The 21,207-nt window shown below is 43.6% G+C and overlaps 1 protein-coding gene across 1 annotated transcript; it reads left to right on the plus strand.

Moving 5' to 3' along the window:
* The first annotated feature begins 10,341 nt into the window (after positions 1 to 10,341).
* Lect2 (leukocyte cell derived chemotaxin 2) lies at positions 10,342 to 20,704 on the plus strand. The gene is made up of 4 exons (XM_028863846.2): positions 10,342 to 10,592; positions 12,356 to 12,452; positions 14,326 to 14,471; positions 20,319 to 20,704. The coding sequence occupies exons 1-4, from the start codon at positions 10,547 to 10,549 to the stop codon at positions 20,483 to 20,485; spliced, it is 456 nt and encodes a 151-aa protein (XP_028719679.1). The 5' UTR covers positions 10,342 to 10,546; the 3' UTR covers positions 20,486 to 20,704.
* The last annotated feature ends 503 nt before the right edge of the window (positions 20,705 to 21,207 follow it).

Here is a 21,207-nt window from a genome sequence, read left to right on the forward strand (position 1 = left end):
TGTGTGTGTGTGTGTGTGTGTGTGTGTGTGTGTGTGTGTGAGAGAGAGAGAGAGAGAGAGAGAGAGAGAGAGAGAGAGAGAGAGAGAGAGAAAAAGAGAGAGTTGAATGGCCAATAGCTAGTCAGGAAATGTTAGCCAGGACTTGACGGCAGAGAAAGGAACTAGGTTAGAATCTATGTGCGCAGGAGATGCCAACAAAACATGGAGCAAGTCGGATATACAGAATGGAAGAGAAGTAAAAAGCCATGAGGCAGAATGTAGATGAATAGAAACAGGTTAATTTACATTATAAGAGCTAGTTGAGAACAAGCCTAAGCTAAAGTTCAAGCTTTCATAATTAATAAGAAGTCTCGTTGTCGTTATTTGGAGACTGGCGGCCCAAGAGAAGGTCTGATAAGAAAGACCGGCTACAATGTTCTTTGTCTTCCCCTGTGGGATCCTCCCTGCCTGCTACAGCCACCTCCCAGCCTTGGCTGTCACGAAGGCCCTTCTCTTCCCTATTGCTGAGAAATGACCAGGACTAGAGCAGAGTGCTCGCAAGACGCAGCCATCCACGGAAGGTGGGACTCAGGGATGCTTCCCTGGCTCAGATTTTTTTCCTTGTGTCTTATTTCTCTGCTTTTCATCAACTACGGTGAACTAGACAGACCACAGGTGTCCTTGAGATTATTGCAATTAGTAAATCAGCAAAATGAAATTCCTTGACATCTCAAGGCCATGCTCACAGGGCAGACTCCTGTTCTAGTTCCATTCAAATCAAACCCATAGTTAACCTGAAGCAAAGGTACCGACCGGGTGGCAGCACAACAGTTGCTTCATGTTCTCTTGGGTTCCTCACAGTTTCCAGATGTTGGTTCAAACACCAGTGGAGGAATGAACGTGCCTGTGAAGTTACTTTTTGTTGGTGAGAGTAACATGTAAATGTTTTCCCACAAGCTAATTACTGCATTTCCTCTTTGTATGCGAGTGTGCACATGAGTAGGCAGATGCACGCCACAGCGAGTATGAGGTCAAAGGGCAGCTTACTGGAGGCTGTTCTCTCTTCCCACCACAGGAACCACAGGATTGTACTCACATCGGCGGGTTTGGCAGACCACTGAGCCGTCTTCCTGCCCCAGATTAACGTTGAAATCCCTAGTCTCCCAGTAAACAGATCTCTCTTTAAAACAGGGTGTGGCTCATCCAATCAGTCGAAGGCTTTACTTCTGCCTCCTGAACACCTTTGGACCTCACATTGCAGAGCCAGCTCTTGCCAGCTCTCCGGCCTGCCTACCCTGCTTGCCCACACAGTTGCCGGGGCAAATGTTTTAAAATCAGTTTGTCCTCCTCCTCTCCCTCCCTCTCCCCTTTCCTCTCTATCTCTCAGAAGATGCCTCTAGGGCAGAAAGACAGCGTTCTCCCTGGAAACCTGTGTTTCCCACCAACAGCCTGGCTAAGACTTGCTTTAAGTCAGGCAACGCACTTAGTCACACCACCCTTTGGGGCAAGGGGTCCAACCAAGTTTCTTAAATTGTTAGTCCTGATCTAGCAGCGACAGGATTCTCTCAAATTTCTAACTTCTTATTAAACATGCTCACAGTAAACCTTGAAAACAGATAACCCAGCATGGGACATACCCATGAATGTTTGTGACTGTCCAAGGATGGCATGAATGTTTGTGAATGATGTCCAATGGTTACCTGTGTATACTCTCTGCCAGTCTCCATCAGAAATGTTTCCCGGGGGAAGGCCGTGACTCCCTGGAGGAAGATAAACTTCAGAAATGTCAGCTTTGGAAACAGCCACGAAGTGAGCTGGATCCCCAGCCCTGAAGTATGTCACAGGCTGAGCTTGCTACAGGTTGTTCCTGCTTCGCCCACTCATCCCACGCCTGGGTTCTCTCTCATCCTCAGTCTCTCCTCTGAGCTGCACTCTCTTAGGTACCCATCTTGCCAGGTCTGCCTGCCTCCCTGCTGGGTCTCTCTGTGGAGCTCAGTACTCTGCCCACACACGGAGCCAGTGCATGATGGACTGGCTTGCTGAATGCTGAAGTAGCATCATCGTCATCACTGGGAAAGACATTCTTGTTGACAGTTTCTTTTTTTGGAGACGTCAGTAGCTAGATGGGCATTTTAATCCCTGGCGGTCCAGCATCATTTCTTCCCTTGTAATGGTAGAGCGATCCTTTGCTCTAAGATGTTCAGCTGCTCTGAGTCAATCAGAACAACTGTGCCAAGAATGTGTGTGTGGTAACTGCTGGCAACAGAGACATGTCCGTGTGTGGTGCAATTTCGGGGTTCAAAGTTCAGTGTTTACCATGGCATGAGGTAACCAAAGTCTGTGTTTCCCTAAGTGGCAATCAACTATTTGCTTTCTGTTGGTCAAAGTACCAGCAGATGGTAAAGCTGGGTGGGACTCTGTGAGTGCTGGATAGAGTGAACTGTCTGCTGCCTGGCACTTAGGGCATTCTGGAATCTTGAACTCAAATAGTCTGTTTCTATAAATTAAATCTCAGGGAGGGATTTGAAATTAGGAGATTCTCTATTGAAAAGATTGGATTTAAATGAGTAGCTGTTGAGTCTTCCCAGACTGCCATTTGGACTAAATGGAATGAAGTATCTAAACGCTGCTGACTGAAGTGCTGAGCTTGGTTTTGTACCATTTATCACCAGAGTCTTTTGGCCATGAAAGTGTGCCAGAGACAGAGTCCACCTGAGTGAATGTTAATACTGAAGCTGTAATGTAGACTGAGAAGTTTAGAAAGCTGTGAGAAGCAGATTCCACACTTTGAAGTTCTCTGTCCTTAGCATGCTGTGGATACAGTCAACACACATTCCACTTATCTATGTTTCCTGAGGAGGCTATGCGTGCGTGCGTGCGTGCGTGCGTGCGTGCGTGCGTGCGTGCGTGTGTGTGTGTGTGTGTGTGTGTGTGTGTGTGATATCATCTCACTTGTCTGGATAGTTATTATAAAAAATAGTAAACTCAAAGAAATTAAAACCCTTATGTACTCTTGATAGGAATGGAAAATGCTGTAGTGGTTCCTCAATTTTTTAAAAAATTTATTTATTTTTATTTTATGTGTATGGGTATTTTGCCCAGAGGCCAGAAGAAGGTATCAGATCCCCTGGAACTTGAGTTACACAGATGGTCGTGAGCCACCATGTGGGTGCTGGAGGATCAACCTGGATCTTCTTCAAGAACAACCACTGCTCTTAACCTCTGAGCCATCTCTGCAGTTCCCAACATTTAAAATACATGACTACCATATAACTTAGTGATCCACTCTAGGCAAACGTCTAAAAGAATTGAAGCCAGGATATCAAAGAGATGCTCACACCGCCATAGTCAATGCAGCATTCACCCACATGCCCATATTCAATGCAACATTCACTCACATCTCCATATTCAAAACAGCATTCACCTGCACCCCCATATTCAATACATCATTTGCCTGCATCTCCATATTCAATGCAGCATTAATCACAATAATCAAGTTATGGAAAGAACCAAAATGCCCACCATTGACCAAATGAAGCATGGTATGTACACTTAATAGAACATTATTCAGCCTTAAAACATCGTTAGCACAACATGGATGAATCAGAGGTACTAGGTATACCACATCAGGCCCAGAAGGACAAAGTCATGATTTTACTTCAGTGAGAAACTGAAAACAAACTTGTAGGAGTGGAGAACAGAATGGTGGCTGGCAGGCACAGGAGTAAGCTGGATGTAACAGTTTCAACAGGTATAAAGTTTTACTCAGAAAAGATGAGACAGTTCTAGAGGTAAGCTGTACATACAACATGGAGCCCATAGTTTAGGACAGAGTAGCGTGAACTTAAAGTGTGTTGGGAGGACAGAGCTCATACTCACCATTCTTACTCTGAAAGAAATAATAATAATAAAAAAAAAACCACACACACAAAAAAAAGTGCTAAGAAGTTTTTGGTGATGATGGATAAATTGAATTAAATGTGTCCAGTGCTGTACATCAATTATAGATCATCTAAATGACATTTTAGAAGATGTTTATTCAGATGACATATAGGTCACAAACAGTTAAAGGTAAACACAAATACACAGGATTTCATTAAAGTTCCAAACCTCCATGCTTCTAATGATGCTATCTAGAAAGTGAAAATACAGCCCATGTAAGAGGACAAAACATTTGCAATCAGGTATCTGGCAAAGGTTTGGTGTCCACAATATGAAAAGATTTCCTACATCTCAACAACAAAAAATGACAAAATAAAAATCGAGCAAAGTATTTAAATAGACACTTCTCCAAATGAGAGAAACAAATGGCCAATTGCTTTAGCACATGAAAATACACCAACATCACTAACCAATAGACAAAAGCAGTTCTTTAAACCTGTAGTTCCACCTCTCACCTACTGTTTTAAGGAGACGGCCAACAAGTGTTGGCAAGGTTGTGGAAAATCAGACTCACACACCACAGGGACCAACAGAGATCAAAGGGAACCTTGGAAAATGGCTACAATCTTTGCTCAACACAGTGCCAGTAATTCCACCTCTATGTGTCTATCTACCCAAGAAAGTTGAAACCTTATCCCCACAAAAACCTGTAGGTGGATGCCCATAGAAGCATTATTCATGACAGTCCTCAAAGTGAAGGAACTTAAGTGTCCAGTCCTGATACATGTTAGATATGGACAATCCTAGAAAACAAGGAGAAAGCAGCCAGACGTAAGACATCACTGGCTCCATGACTCCATTCATGTAGAACGTCCAGAGTGAATAAAAACCACAGAAGGGAACTGCAGACCCTGAGTTATCAGCGGCTGAGGGAAATGGGGAAGGGTGACTAATAACGTGCATCAGATTTGTGTTGGGGGTGATGACAACATTCTGGAATGAGAGAATGGTATTGTGATTCCCTGAAGATACTAAAAAGCAACATGTTATAAAGTCTGAAAGGATATATTTTATTCCATGTGAAATCCCAATGGAAAAAACTAAGTTTGTTACAGATGTAAAAACACTGACATTTAATCGATGCAATAGTTCTTCCTCTTCCTTGTGCCTATTTCTAAATAAATGAGGACACCCTGAGTGGCCATGCTTACCCGGTGGCTTCTTGCGATGCCTGGCGGGCAGAAAAGGAAGTTCCAAGTCTGTTTGGTGACCTCTAGTGGGGAACACTTTATGTTTCTTTTCTTCACGGGAAAAGGAGTGATTTCACACTAGACTGCAACATTGGTTGGAAAAGCTCTAGATTCTTCATCTTTTTTAGCTGTTAAAAAACACTTTACCAAGGACTGGAGCAATAAGAAATACATTTCCCATTACATAGGAATAATCTCCATTGAATATCATAATCTTTATCAATCTACCTACCTACATGCCTATCTATCTATCTATCTATCTACCTACCTACCTACCTACCTACCTACCTATATGGAGTTTCTCCATGTCTTGGCAGCCTTTCCCAAATAACCATTCAGAGACTTAATATTAAGTCTAAATGCTTGGCCTATAGCACAGGCTGGTTACTAGCTAACTTTTACATTTTCAGTTAACCCACATTTCTTATCTACCCTGTGCCACATGGCTGTACCTTATTTTTTTTTTTATCTTGCTTCTCTCTGCATTCTCAAGACTCCTCAAACTCCGCCCTTCATCCTCCCAGTGTCTGCCTTCTGGCTGTCCCACCTATATCTTCTGCCTAGGTAAGGATTAAACCAATTAGAAGGCACTTGGCAAAGACACATATTCACAGTGCACAAAAAGATTTTATGCAATAACATATCTATCTATCTATCTATCTATCTATCTATCTATCTATCTATCTACCTACCTACCTACCTTCAATCTATCATCTATCTGTGTATCTATGTATCTATCATCTATCTATTCATCATCTATCATATATTTCTATCTATCAATCAATCTACCCATCACCTTTCTATCAACTATCTATCTATCTATCTATCTTCATCATCATCATCATCATCATCATCATCATCTGTTTCTGTGCTCATTAATTTGGTCCCTAGGCACTTGACTCATTCTCTCTACATCTGAGACTTGAGCACTGAGAAAACTCAGAGCCAGAAATTGGAATAAGGTAACTTATCCTCCATTAATAATGACCATTGGATTTTAATCTTCATGCTAACCTCAATAGAGTAATAACTGAGGAAGATTTTGTGCTGAGCAAAATTCTGGTGACATGTCCAAATTTGGTTTGACATAGTCCCCATGCTTGACTAGTAATTTCTGCTTTGAACACATGTGCAAATTCATGGCTTGTATTCTACATACTTGCCAGCTAGATATAGACAATTTTGCTCCAGGGGCCTTGGGCCAAAAAAAATCTATGATATAACGCAACATTGAAACGCAGCATTACCCATGATAGAAAGCTGCACTGTGTGTATAATATATGTTCTATAAAGAGATAGTGTGTACCTTCTATAGCTTACAACCAAATTTAAGGTAAGCCAAACCTAATCTCTATTCTATTATCAGGGTCTTGAACCCACACATCTACTATTGTTCATTCCAACAATACAAAAAGAAATGGCTTAATGGAAAAGATTTTGTTAGATTCTAGGATAAGCTGACCACGCCCATCCAATGGAAACCCAGAAATCATTCCCTATATTGAAATTATTTTCTACTAAATCACCCTCTTGTTTATTCTACCTCCCAAATTGTTCATACTAATTCCCCATGCTTCTAATTATTTCCCTCCCCTGTGGGTGTGTAGAAAGGGTTGGGACCCATCACTGCAACACGGTTCCCAGTCTCCGAAGTATGCACATCTAGGGCCTTCTCTCTGACAATGAGTACAACAGGCGCACTTCAGCAGAGAGGTTCTGGCCTTATTTTAGATTTCTGAATGCACTTGGCAAGAAAGCCAGTGTCCAACAGCTTCAGCAGGTTCTTCCCAGTGAACTCTGGAGGAAGGACCAGCAGGAAGCCTGGGGTGTCTGACCAGGTCAAACATGGATCGAATTGTAAAGTGACTATAGAGCACAGTGTAGTAAAATACTACAAACCCATTCTCAATAACTGCAACTTTGTGACGTCATGTTTAATACACATGTCCACTCTTCAGACACATGGGCATTTTGAAGTCAGTCAGAGCCATCCTATGTTTTGAGAGTCATGTATGTTTCCTGTGTATTTTGAAAAGAGAAAGATGATAAAATCCACAAAGGATTCTTTTTACATAAGCAATAAATCCCACTGTGACCCAAGTGTTAAAACGGGCAGTGGTAATATCCTAGTCCCATCCCTCTTTTGTTTAATCTCTGATCTACCCACTGACTTTTGCTACTCAGGGTCATGATGTCCTTCACAGGGACAGCTGAGTTGGCAGGTAACTGTTAGACGGCACAAAATGTTTCCTTCCCTCCGCTTTTTTTTTTTTTTTTTTTTTTACAGTGGTACCACTGCGAAGACATTATGAGCCTGCCCTGTCCGAGTTACATTCCCCAACAGCTTTTCACATCACTCACACCTGCCTGGACCCTATTTCATCAAGGGTTTCAAGATGGAATGCTACCATCTCTTCTTCAGTTTGGAGAGTTGCTCCAGTCTCAGAGAGAAAGATGGGTTAGAAAAAGGTTAATAAGGAAGGCAGGAAAATCAAAGAAAGGGTCACAGGCAGAAAAGGCAATAAAGTTGCTGGGACAAAGGTCTTGGGCATTTGAAAATGAGAGGTATTGCTAAATTGTCCTCTGGAAAGGTTAAACTGTCTTCTATTTTCAATAAGTGTTCAGGAGTCCCCATATCCTTGCTCTGCCTATCTGACAGGTGAAATTCTTCTCCTGTTTTGTAACCATTTTTAAGGGAAATGAAGCTCATGCCCACCACTTATTGGTGATTAGTATTCATTCTGTTGTGAAAGTCTGTTGATAGCTTCTGTTTGTTTTCCTATTGTTTTGTTTACAAGGTGTTTCTTGTAAGAATTCTCAGTATGTAGAGGTGACAACAATCAGAATGCACTACATACATGCTTGGAATTGTCAAAGAACAAAGTGTAGACGAATTTCTAAGCAGTCTTATTAAATAAAGAACATGGAGCCAAATATAGGGGCGAAAGCCTTGGAGTTCAGGGAAATAGTGAGAGCCACCAACCACCTTACCTGACCAGCTCTGCAGCTTCCAAAGTGAGCTACTTCCTGTCTACCTGTGCCTTTATTGCCTTGCCCTCTCATTGGCTCTTAGCCCAGCTACCTCACTTCCTTGTCACTGCCTATCTTTACAGACCTCCAGGTCTCTATGGTTGGTACTAGGATTAAAGGCATGTGTCACCACACTTGGCTCTGTTCCCTAGTATGACCTTTAATACACAGAGACCCTGCCTGCCAAGTGATCAGATTAAGGGCGTGTGCTACCACTGCCTGACTTTTGTGTTAATGGCTTGCTATTATTATTTCCTCTGATCTCCAGGCAAACTTTATTTATTAACATACAAATAAAATATCACCACATTTCAGCACAAATAAAATATCACCACAACAAATTTAATAAAAGCTTTAAGAGGTAAATACCTTATTTTATATAGAAAAAAGAATTTTGTTAGGATATTGGGAAATGGATGACCTTGAACTTCTGGTCCTCCTGTCTCTATCCCTGAGTGCTGAAATTAAAGGTTTATAGCATCACATCTATTTTATGAGCATTGTGAGTGCTTGGCAAGCACTCTACCTACTGAGATTTATGTGTGTGTGTGTGTGTGTGTGTGTGTGTGTATGTGTGTGATATATTATGTAGCTGCAACAACCCATCAGCGAATGGTCCTTCAGTCTCTGGGGTTTTGGACATTTAAAGGCCTCATCTATTTCAGAACTGAGAAAAATCCTGTGAATTTCATGGTTTACACTTCCCCTCCTCTCTCCTCCTCTTTTCATGGAAACACTGGTCCGCTTTGACGTAGATCAAGTTTTGATTTCCTTCCAGATGTGTCCACTCTGCTCTACCTTCCCTGATGGTCTGAAGTGGTGTGTCTCCCGTGTACTACATACTACATGGATTTGGGTCTTCTTCAGGAACCATTTCATCCCACTGGTCTATTATTCTTTTTCTCATTTTGACTCAGTTCTGCGAGGCCTCCATTGGGGTGGCACTCTGCCCCTCGCATTTCTTGAAGAGCCTGTGAAGTAGCCTCACCTGCACAGTTCTGTGACTGTTGCGGCCTCAGTGACGTCAGGCGACACCCAGCTCACACTGCTGCAGGGTGTTCTGGCTGACTTCGGCTGTCGAGCCTCTGCTCTACATGACTTCGTTCTGTCCGCGGGCCAGTGGGTTAGCCTGGGAATGCAGTGTAGCCCCCTGGGCACTGGCAGAGCACAGAAAGGTGAGCACAAAGACAAGGTCCACAGGCCACACTGTCACCTCTGACTCACTTGGTCCAGGCCATGTAGCTGAGCCAAAATCAAGGGCTGGGGAAGTCTGACCAGGAAGAGACTCCTGCAGATGGTGAAGTGTCAAAAGACCCGTTTCCTGCAGCTGCTGACTAGGCATGCAAAGGAGGATGCTTCACAGAAAAGTCCGGGTCCTCTTCTAATGTTGAGGATGTCAAGAAGCTGGTAGTTTATATATGAAAATCTCAATTCAGAAAATCTAAGTACAAAAAATGTACAGAGAGAATTAGGGAATTTTGCATCATGTCTCCAATAATTGATAAATTAATGTTTTGCATAGTTGCTATTGATTTTTTTCAGAAACAAAATATTTTAGAGCTTAAATAGTCTCTGTGCCTCCAGCTCTCTCCTTCCCCAGTCTGTGCTGCATGTTTTTGCATCATTATTATAATGCAATATTCATGAAAGGCTGCACTTTTGTTTAGGGAATTTAAAGAAATTATATACTATACATAATTCTAGAAGTGCTTTTTATTCAATAGTGTATTTATAATCTAACTATATTAATATATACAGTCTTCATTTAAGCTCTTATACTCTATCAAATGACTGATATCATAATTCAAATACATTTTTCCTACTGATGGGTGCTTTGGTATTAATTTCCACTATCATAAACACTTAAAATCACATGCTCAAAAGAAATAAATATAATTTTGGCAAAATGTTAAATTTATCTAAAATCTTATGTAGATGAAATATAACTGAACTGACAATAAAAAAAAAAAAACCACCACTCCTAAAGATATGTTGTTGTTAGGGAGCATCTGCCATTATGACTAGCCAGTTCTCTACTGAAACAAGCATTATCCATGGAAAGAAAGGTCTTCAGCAGACAGTAAATAACTATACCACCGTCCACACGTACATGCTCCCTCCAGCCCCAGTCAAAGGACACCAGTCTGCTTCCAGCACTGTCATTTCTGTTAATATGTAGTCAGGATTCCTGATAACACTGGCTGCTTCCCCAGATCAAAGGCTTTTACAGAGGTCTCCACGGCATGTTACAGTTTAACTTGCCTCATTTTGTTTTCCGTGTCTCATACTAAATCTAGGAGGAATACAGGATTCTAAAGCTAACTTAGCAGAGAATTAACCCAAACTTGAATGCTGTATGTATGGAGCAATTCTAATTAGAGGAAGAGACAAGAAGCAAAATTCAGATGTTTTCCACAGCAGTCTTCATTTCAGCTGCTTTGATTTCCACTGGTAAGTTGTTATAATCCTGGTTAATTAAAAAAAAAATACCTGATTTAACCCTGATCTTAGGGGTAGACTTAAAAGTCAATGATAATAAAATTGCAACATAAAATTTGATATTAATAATTAAATTTGCAATAGGTGAGAAAATGGTGTAGTGGGTAGGGCAGTGGGAATTTCTCCACCATCTCTTCTTGATGTTCTGATTCTTTAGTGAGGAAAATGTAAACACAGTGTAGGAAGACTTTCAGACAAGCCTTCCAATCCTGGCCTGGAATTTATTTATTTATTTGGTTTTTGAGACAGCATTTCTCTGCATAGCCTTGGCTCTCCTGGAACTCACACTGTAGATCAGGCTGGCCTTGAACCCACAAAGATTTGCCTGCATGGGGAGAGCAAGGGGGTTCTCAGTCTCTCCCCTCAGTGTTCTTTTTCCCCATTCCTCCTCCCCTAAGAAGTGGAGTAGACCAATAATCCAGGGTGAGCACGCTAGCTGCTTCTCTTCTTTCTGCTGGACGCAGGTCAACCAGATGTCCAGGCTGGGCTTTGCCTCCCAAGCGCTGGGGGTAAAGGTGTTCACTGGACTGGGCTGGAATTTAATCAGTTAACACTCTCACCCCCTCCCCACAAAAACCCTAGAAGAAAAAAATCTCAAGTAAGAGTTAGATGAATTAGATGTGGGAAATTCCTGATGCAAGGCTGGATTGGGATGAAGGGAAAGTCCTGTTGATGCTCATGGTAGGCAAGAAAAACAGATTAATAATAAAATGTCCACTAGATGCCTCAGTTGTCCAGGATAGATGCTGGTTCTAGAGCCATGCTGTTGGAGCCTGCTCGAGGATTCATTTGAAGCTTGGATCTACAGTAGAAGGCTTTTGAGACTAACAGTTTAAGTCGCAGTAAAGAATATACTTAACGGCCATATTCTGTAGCTTTTCTTCACAGCATATATATTAGTGAAGAGTAAAATGTCTTTAAAAATAAAACCAACTATCAAATTAGCAGGCTCTTGTTTTTGCCTCAAAGTGAGAGGCTAAAATTGCTAACTGTTTTTCTGTGAATATGAACATCAAGAATCGGGGAATTCAATTAAATTCCATTGATATGACTTACAATATTAACGGTGTAGGCTGCACTTAAAGTTTGTACAAAATATGCTGAGAGAGACAACTGCCTCTCACCATGTTTACTCTTCATAACTTAATATAATCATTTTACTCCCTTCCCAGACTCCTTCTGACCTGACTTTAGGCTAACTGTAGTTTAACACTTTAGATTACTTCTCAAATCCCCACTTCTGTGTCTGCAAATATGAGATTTAGTCCATGCTGCGTGAAGTTCACAAGTGGGGAGTATGCCTTGCCTGTGAGTCAGACATTTGCTGGGGTGCCATTCTTAGACCTGACTATAAAGCAACATTTCATGGTTACCGTACAGTTCCTAAAGTTGTTTTCTTTAAAGCTATGCCATTTACTTTAGCTTAACCATAGTGGTTCCCAGGTTTGGTAACAAGCAAAGTAAAAATTGGAAAGCACAATTTATACCATGTATTCATGAATGATTTGAAACAGTGAGACAAGGAGTTTAGTGCTTATAAATAAGTACTTTATATGCCACAGACAGAATAATATAGCAAGGGGGCTAAGTTTTATGTCTGAGTCAGTTGTCCATAGGAAAAACTTACCTATAAACTCCCAAAGGGACTGGGGAGTAGACATACAGGGGTGACACAGGCTGGAGATGCCCATGGCTCTCACGTTTCTCCTCTGCAGCTGTGGCAGGACCATGGGCTAACATATGTGCCAGCAAATCTGCCAATGAGATCCGGACTTGCGACAGCTACGGTTGCGGACAGTATTCTGCTCAAAGGTACTTTGTTGTTGTTTTGTTTTGGTTTGGTTTTTCAAGACAGGGTTTCTCTGTGTAGCTTTGGTGCTTATCCTGAATCTCGCTATGTAGACCAGGCTGGCCTCAAACTCACAGAGATCCACCTGCCTCTGCCTTCCAAGTGCTGGGATTAAAGGCGTGCACCACTGCCTCCCAACTCCTCTTTTCGTATTGTCTTTGTCCTGTGTTTCCTAGAGGGCTCACAGTGACCTCCCTCCGACAGACTGGAACCCAGTGGTATGTGTGCAGCAATGACTATATCTGAAGCAGCTTGTGAGATTATGCTTCAAAGATGGGGTCTGTACTGGAGACAGCAGGGAATGAGTGAAAGGGAAAGGAATCCTATATCAAAATGCTCCTTCTGGACTTCTCTACACACTCCTACCTCATCTGGCTTTCCAGCGTAAAAAGAGCCAAACTATTCTATTGCATTTTATACGTAAGGAATTTGAAGTGATCGATCATCCAGCAGAGCTGGAGATGGCTACACTTGAATTCAGCCTTTTGGATTCTTTTTGCATTGGCCATGCTGTTACTGACCAAGGTTCTGGAATTTTAACATTAGAGACTGACCCTGAACAGGCAAGAACCTCTTGACCCCTTCTAGATGAAGGTCATAGTCCCGAGATTCCAATAACATGCACGCTGTGGACAAAGCAGCCATATACAAACGGTATCACTGACCTCCATCCTAATCACAGTGAGGCTCTTGCATTATATACTTACAAAGAAATGCAAACACGACAGAACTGAGAGATGGCAAGCTGTAAGAATGACCTCAGAATGAGTGCACACTCAAAAATGTGTATGTTGGACTGACTTCTTCTTCTTCTTTTTTTTTTTTTTTTTTTTCGAGACAGGGTTTCTCTGTGTCATTTTGGTGCCTGTCCTGGATCTCCCTCTGTAGACCAGGCTGGCCTCGAACTCACAGAGATCCGCCTGGCTCTGCCTCCCGAGTGCTGGGATTAAAGGCGTGCGCCGCCGCCGCCGCCGCCGCCGCCGCCGCCGCCGCCGCCGCCGCCGCCGCCGCCGCCGCCGCCGCCGCCACCACCCGGCTGGACTGACTTCTTAACTCTTGCCATGGAACCTGATCAATGTTGCCTTATACACAATCCTAAGAGTCCCATCCTTGTGCATCTGATTGTTCAGTAGTGCCCACTAGAAGGGAGGAAGCTGGGGGGGGAGGGCAGGCAGTGAAGGCAGTGGAAGCCAGAATTGCTGGGTCAGAGAGACACCTCACTCGGAACGGTTTTGTTTGTGTTCCTGCAGTCTGACGAGCCCGGGAGGAGGTGTCCCTCACTGGGTTAAGGCAGTCTTTACACCAAATGAAGTGTATAACTACTTCTACTATGAGAAAAAAACAAGACCCGGGGAACACATGCTATTTATACAAGAGGTTCCCTAAAACAGTAACTCTTTTTAGTTGGTTTTGAGAGGAGTGGGTGTGTAGTGGTATTCAGTAGTACAGCACTTGCCTAGTACCCACGAGGCCCTGGGTTTGATCCCCAACATTGAAAAATAAAAGGCCTTGAAGGGACCAAGAGTCAGACAGCTATAAAATATATTTATACACCCTGACTCATTTTTAAAAATACCATAATTACAATATTTAAGGCTTATTGTCAAGCAAATATGTTTTTAAATTATTTAATTTTTACAATATGGCCATTAGTACTCATGGGCAGAGAGGTTAAAATTGGGCTAAACAGAACAAAATATCCCTGGCCCTGCAGTGTTTTCTGCTTGTTTCAAGTTTGGATGACCAAGGCTAGGATCTGTGCTCTATGAACAGAATCCTGGCAATAAATTTCCCTGAGGCAGCCCCTCAGTCTGATGGCTTTTCTCTATATTCTAGAAGTCCCAGGCATCACCCAGGTGTGGATGTCCTCTGCTCAGATGGATCTGTTGTGTATGCACCATTCACTGGGACAATAGTGGGCCAGGAGAAGCCCTACAGAAGCAAAAACGCCATCAATAACGGCCTGCGACTGTCTGGAAGAGGTAAGAGTGTAGATCTGGGACACTGTGCTGGCGCTGCGCCATGACCAACCTCCCAGAGACCCCTTGTGCTGGCTCTGTGCCACTCTTCTTAGCAAGGACAGTTACTAACCCATCACCACACATTAGTTTGGCATGTTTGAAGGATAAGTGGAATTAAGTGAGCAGTCTGCACTATTTCTTGTGAGGCCTCTTAAATTATCTATCACCTCTGTGAAATTCACCCATGTTTTATAGCCATGCTCATTCTTTTTGTTTAGAAATGAAGAAAGCTTATTAACAAAGAGAAGGCATCCCCGACAGTGGAAGTGGACTAGTGAGCCAAGGGTAAACCCCCCAAGGCTCCTCTCCATTCCTATGTGTACACACTCCGCTATTCATCTCTCCTCCTTTAAATGGACACTAGAGTAATGCCTAGTTTTAGGTGGTTGGGAAAATGCTGCTAGGGATTTTCTGGTGCCTGTCTGTGGTGCTGAGGATGGAAGCAGTATGCATGCTGGCTCTATCACTGAGCTATACGCCCAGCCCCACGGGTACTCTTTTTAAGTGTGTTTATGTGTTTGCAAGTTCCTATGTGCAAGTGCGTATGAGTGTATGCACACGAGTGCATGTGGAGGTCACAGAGCAACCTGGGGTGTCTTCCTTGGGTGCCACCCCACCTTTCTCTTCCTCCAATTTTTTACATTTATTTACTTACTTACTTTTGTGCATGGGCACACGTGTGGAGGTGAGGATACCCAGTAAGGCTTCAGTAGGCTACCCATCTACTCCTTTCTAGGGTCACAGGATCGTGAAGGTTTGGATGAATCTGCTTGCTGCTTCCACCTCATTACCTGTTAGGAGGCCCTACTGACCTTGGCTTTGGCTATGAAATATCACTTCAGAGACAGTTTAATGGCACCAGTTTCTGCTGCCACTTAAGCCATAGAAAGCAGCCAAGAAAGAGCTCCTCAAAGCCTTGGGGTCCCTCAAAGCCTTGGTGACCAGTTGTCCCCAGGGCCTCTTCCCCTTATTCCTTCCCCGCTAGTGTGACAAAACACACAGCTATCAGGGCAGAAAAACCAGGCGGCGGCGGGAGCACAGGGCAGCTGCTCGCACTGGACCTGCAGTCCGGAAGCTGAGATGAATGCTGATGCTCATCAGGCTTCCTCCTCGCTCCCAGCCCTTTCTTCAGCCTGGGCCCCCAGCCCACGGTGCCCCTGGGCTAGCATGGGGCTTTCCTCCTTGGTTGAACCTCTGCAGAAATCCTTCAACTGAGTGTCTTCTAATGACTCTAAGTCCAGTCAGACTGACAGCAAAGATTAACCATCACACTGCCACAGAAATAAACATATGTACTCACGAAAAGGTACAAGAGCAGGGCTGGGAGAGAGCCTTTTCTGTAAAATGCTTGCCTCACAAGCATGAGGCCCGAGTGCCATCTCCAGAATCCATGGCAAAACCCCACATGGTAGTGTACCCTTTGAACCCCAGCACTGGGGAGGTCGAGGCAGTGGAACCCTGGGACTTAGCATATTGGGTGAGCACCAGACCAGTGAGACACACACACACACACACACACACACTGAGACAACAACCACAAAGGAGAGGGAGGGAGGGAGGGAGGGAGGGAGGGAGGGAGGGAGGGAGAGAGAGAGAGAGAGAGAGAGAGAGAGAGAGAGAGAGAGAGAGAGAGAGAGAGAGAGAGAGAATGCTAACTGGGAATGGAGTGGGCCTCTGAAAAAGTCCACCCCTACTGCCATCTCTTCCAACAAGGCCACACCTCCTAACCCTTCCTAAACAGTTCCAACTGGGGACCAAGAATTCAAGCATAGGAGCCTATGGGATCGATTCTCTGTCAATCCACCAGTGAGCCAACACAAATCCTTCTTCCATTCAGACTAGGGGATTACTGAGTCAGCTGATCAGTGTGTCTGTGTACTAGACTAGTTCATCTTCACGTGGTCCCTGTACATCCAACCTACCCAGGGCTACTTCCCTGGTGCCAGATTGCAATGTGGTTAACACACTTGGCACCCGACAGTGTGTATTTTCAGCTGCAGGAGATGCTGCCATGCAGTTTTTCCAAAGGCTGTTGTGATTTGTACTCTTGCTAAGAGTCAGAGAGTTCCAGATACTCCACACATGCTCCATGCTTCCTGCTGCCTGGCCGGTGTGTTGAGCCTATCACTGTAGTTTGAATTTGCTTTCTCCTGATAGCTCAAGGCATTGGCACCATTACATATATTTTGACAACATGGATAACAATCTTTTGTAATGTGTTTATCTAAATACTTTACCAAATTCCTACTAGACTGTCCACTTACTGATACACAGGAGCGTTTTACATTTCTTGATGGGTGTCCTCTGCCAGATGTGCACACACACACACTTCCTCCACTCTCCAGGGTACCATTTACTTACCAATGTCTTTTAGCAGACAGAAATTATTTTCATGTGGTGAAATTCAGTAATTTATTTCATTTCTTTTGACCTGTTAAGACGCATCTGCCACCACTGAAGACAAACTTTCCTGTTGCCCTCCTGTTTTGATCTGTAGTCAGTCTCCAAGGGGCTCGTGTAAGACTCTAGACAGGGGCTGCACTTCTTTTGGTTTTATTATACTGTTTTTTCCCAAATAAATTGCATGTCAGATGTCAGTTTCTATAAATCCTACTGGGGTTTTGGGGTGTGTGAGTGTGTGTGTGTGATGGTGTGTGTGTGTGTGGTGGTGTGTGTGTGTGATGGTGTGTGTGTGTGATGGTGTGTGTGTGTGTGTGAGTGTGTGTGTGAGTGTGTGTGATGGTGTAATGGTGTGTGTGTGATGGTGTGTGTGTGATGGTGTGTGTGTGATGGTGTGTGTGTGATGGTGTGTGTGTGTGTGATGGTGTGTGTGTGTGTGTGATGGTGTGTGTGTGTGATGGTGTGTGTGTGTGTGTGTGAGTGTGTGTGTGAGTGTGTGTGATGGTGTGTGTGATGGTGTGATGGTGTGTGTGTGATGGTGTGTGTGTGATGGTGTGTGTGTGTAATGGTGTGTGTGTGATGGTATGTGTGTGTGTGATGGTGTGTGTGTGTAATGGTGTGTGTGTGATGGTATGTGTGTGTGTGATGGTGTGTGTGTGTGTGTGTGATAGTGTGTGTGTGATGGTGTGTGTGTGTGTGTGTGTGTGATGGTGTGTGTGTGTGTGTGATGGTGTGATGGTGTCTTTAAGCCAACAGTCCTTCAACGAACCATCGTGGCCTCTGATTAGAGCTCCAACTGTTTTAATACTTGCCCTATTAGTTTTTGTATAGAAACTCTCATGTCTTGTCATCTTTTGTTTAGTGTCTAAGGGTAACGTATGAGTGTTCTTAGACTGTCTGCAGCATCAGGATTTAACAGAAACATAATACAAATTGAATATGGAATTGTATATTTCTAGCAGCCTCACTGAAGGAAAATAAACATAAAACTGATTTTAATATTTATTCAGCCCAGTGTCTCCAAAACAGTATTTTAAATATGATTAAATCCACATAGCTGAGTGTGGTCGTTCACACGTGTGATCTCAGCACTTGGGAGGCTGAGGCATGAGAACTACATGAGCTCCAGGTTAGCCTCGGCTCCAGAGGGAGACTCTGTCTCCAGCAATCGCCAGCTGGGTCACAATTCCAGCATGGGAAGACCTGCCATAGTTACATGGAAGACTGTGTTTCAAAAAGCCAAACAAGCCAACAAATAAAATAAAATAACTACTGAAATATTTTTTCATTTTATGCTGGTTGCTTAAGATGCATTGTGTATTGATCATGAAGCAAATCTAAATTCACACTAACTCCATGTTAACCGCTTGCCTTGTTGGCTTCCAGTTACTATACCGGGCAGTACAATTCCACAGCTTCACTTCCCACCCCGATCGTCACTTTCTCCGTCTGCACTGAGAGAAACATGTTCAAGTTTCCCCTTTAGCAGCTCTTGTGTCAGCTAGAGCATGGACAGTGGTGAGGTCCCCTCTTCCTCGGGAATGGGCCGCCAGTGCCGAACATTATTCCCGGTCTGTTTCAACGTGTTTGGGTTGCATTCTGGTCTCTGGTAACAGGATCCTTGCTTTCTGCTGCCTCCGTCTCCTTGGCAAATCTTTGTCCAAGTCTTTATCTTTGGCCTTTTCAATCACTGGTATTGTTCGATGCAGCACAAAATGGGTTTATTTGTGCCACCAGGGAAAAGTTATAAGGAGACAAGCCTGTTCACACTTTTAGACCACTCATATTTGATCCCAACACTATCCTATTTTATAATTATTACATTATACTATGTCTCTACTTGGAATTATCTTTAGGATAGATGTATACATAAGTATATATATTCTAAATATATATACACGTTTACACATATATTTAGAAAAGTATCTTTTTGTTTGTTTCCATTTTTCTTTTTTAGGACTAGTAGTTTTGTTAGACTATATATGTCTTGGACATAACACTATTCTGGGTCAATTTTCTACTGTCTAATGCTTTTCTGCTACTATTCTCCAATATTTTATTAGATTTTTATTTGAATCTATTCTCCATAATCTTGTTTTAAAACAGGATTCTGTCTTCCTGAGTTTATCCAGTTCTGTTTCTTTCTGGTGTTTTGTCCACTTCTGCCTTTCCCCACCCCCACCCCACCCTGTCTGATCATTACTCGTCACTCTTAAATGCTCACGTTTGGCTGGACTTAGCAGCAGACACTCACAGCAAGAACAGCCTACGTCTCTCGGCCATCTGTTCCTGGCGCTCTCCCTAGGCTTCGTTTGTTCTCTTGGCCCTAAGCTTAGCACTTTCTGCAGCCTCCTCCTTGCCTTAGCAGGCCGTTTCTTTAGCAATGCATCGGCATTTGTGTGGCAGGACCCGCGGGACGTGTGGGGTAACAAGTCCCTGAATCTTGGGATCTTTGGTCCTGGGTTTCTTACCTTCTTTGTTAAGGACCTTCTGACAGCATATTGGTGAACGCCATCTTTTTTAAAGAGATTGTAAAGTTTCCAGATTAGGCTAGCTTTTGTGGCTCCAACCACTGAGGCACAGTACTATCTGTCAGTCCAGGGAGATCCATCTCTCCTTTTTTGCAATGACCAAGTTGAAAACGCCCAGAGTGACACCCACAATGCATCCCTTGGCAGCCTGGCCCCTTCCTCTCCAGTTCCCCTCGATCTGCAACAAGAACGCCCCTTACACAACAGCAGGTGCACTCTGCTGTGGTCAAGACCTCTTGCTTCCTGGGAAACCCTTGTTTGCCATTCCCGCCACAGATCTGGACCACGTAACCCTCCCTCTCTTCACCCAGAGCAGCAAAAGCCACTTCTGTGGCCATGAGCTTCTCAGAGAAAGTACAAAGTTCAAATGCGTCATTCACTTCAGTGAGTTTCTGACAGCCATGGCTGGGAAAGCAAAACCCAGCTTCACCCTGACATGGCGGACTGCCTTGGAGGTCTCACAAGAACTCCACTACTGTTTTTATAGTTTAAGTGTGTGTGTACACATTTTGCATTTGTGTGTGTGTGTGTGTGTGTGTGTGTGTGTGTAAAGGGCAAAGTCATCTTCCGGTATCATTCCTCAGGTATCATCTACTTTGCTTTCTGGAACAAAGTATCTCTTTGGCCCAGTGCTTGGCCAGTAGGCTAGGCTGGCTGGCCAGGGAGCCAGGAATACATCGGTTTCCACCTCCCCAGGCCATAGATGACAAGAACATGCCACAATTCTCAGCTTTTTTCATGGGTTATAGGAATAAAACCCAGGTCCCTATGCCTGCAAGACAAGCACTTTCCCAACTAACTTATCCCCCCAGCCCTGTGCTTTTAATTTCTGATTCAAAGCTACAGAAGTCCAAATAATATCTTCATTTTCTTTTAGGTTTCTGTGTCAAAATTTTCTACATTAAGCCAATTAAGTATAAAGGTTCTATCAAAAAGGGAGAGAAACTGGGCACCCTGCTGCCCTTGCAGAAAGTTTACCCTGGAATACAGTCGCATGTACACATTGAGAACTGTGACTCCAGTGATCCCACTGCATACCTGTAGGTGAAGATAAAAAGCAGCCACATCCTGTTCAGAATGGAAGGTGGAAACATCCGCTCCCAAAGAACTGTGTATTCCAACAGAAACACAATCGATGCAGAACCCACCATTCTGACGCCCACTCATCGTCGCTCGGATCTTTCTGCCATCTAGAGGACCAAGGTGTTGTGTATTATAGATGTTTAAGTCCTGATGACTGAAATAAACAAATGAATTCCAACATGTCCAGACTGTATTTCTGAGACCTCTGAACTAGCCATTTCTCTGCCTGAAAGTGACAAAGAGCTCGAAGGTCCTTCTATGACAGAAGAATGACAGAAATGAAAAGCCGCTGTCAAGGCTTGGCACGTGACCACCGTAATAAATGCCAGCTGACAGAACGGAGGCTTCTTTTACAAGGAGCTGATAAATTCTCAGCAACGCCCTGACCTTTGTCAGGCCTGAAGGAGGGTCAGCTATTCACAGGGCTAAGGCTTGCTGGTCTTTCTAGCCACACTCCTTCATGCTCCATGAGAGTGACGGGCTCCCTAGGAAGTGAATGGTGGCATCCTCTAGAAAAAGCACATTCTAGATCTCAGTGCGGCTGCATACATACATACAGGGCGGATGAGGGTGAGAAAGAGAACTACTCTTAACTGAAGTGCTTAGGAACTAAGTCGGGCAGCCTCATCCAGCAACGCCATACATCATTCTATATACAATTACCCAACTTATTACACATCATT

The sequence above is a fragment of the Peromyscus leucopus genome, chromosome 5 (assembly GCF_004664715.2).
Source record: "Peromyscus leucopus breed LL Stock chromosome 5, UCI_PerLeu_2.1, whole genome shotgun sequence".
NCBI classification, from domain to species: Eukaryota; Metazoa; Chordata; class Mammalia; order Rodentia; family Cricetidae; genus Peromyscus; species Peromyscus leucopus.

Excerpts from the sequence above, each read along its gene's own strand:
- Lect2 (XM_028863846.2), top strand. The coding sequence starts at position 10,547 with ATGTTTTCCACAGCAGTCTTCATTTCAGCTGCTTTGATTTCCACTG. Across the intron at positions 10,593-12,355 it reads AGCTGCTTTGATTTCCACTG|CTGTGGCAGGACCATGGGCT; the intron begins GTAAGTTGTTAT and ends TCTCCTCTGCAG. Across the intron at positions 14,472-20,318 it reads CCTGCGACTGTCTGGAAGAG|GTTTCTGTGTCAAAATTTTC; the intron begins GTAAGAGTGTAG and ends ATTTTCTTTTAG.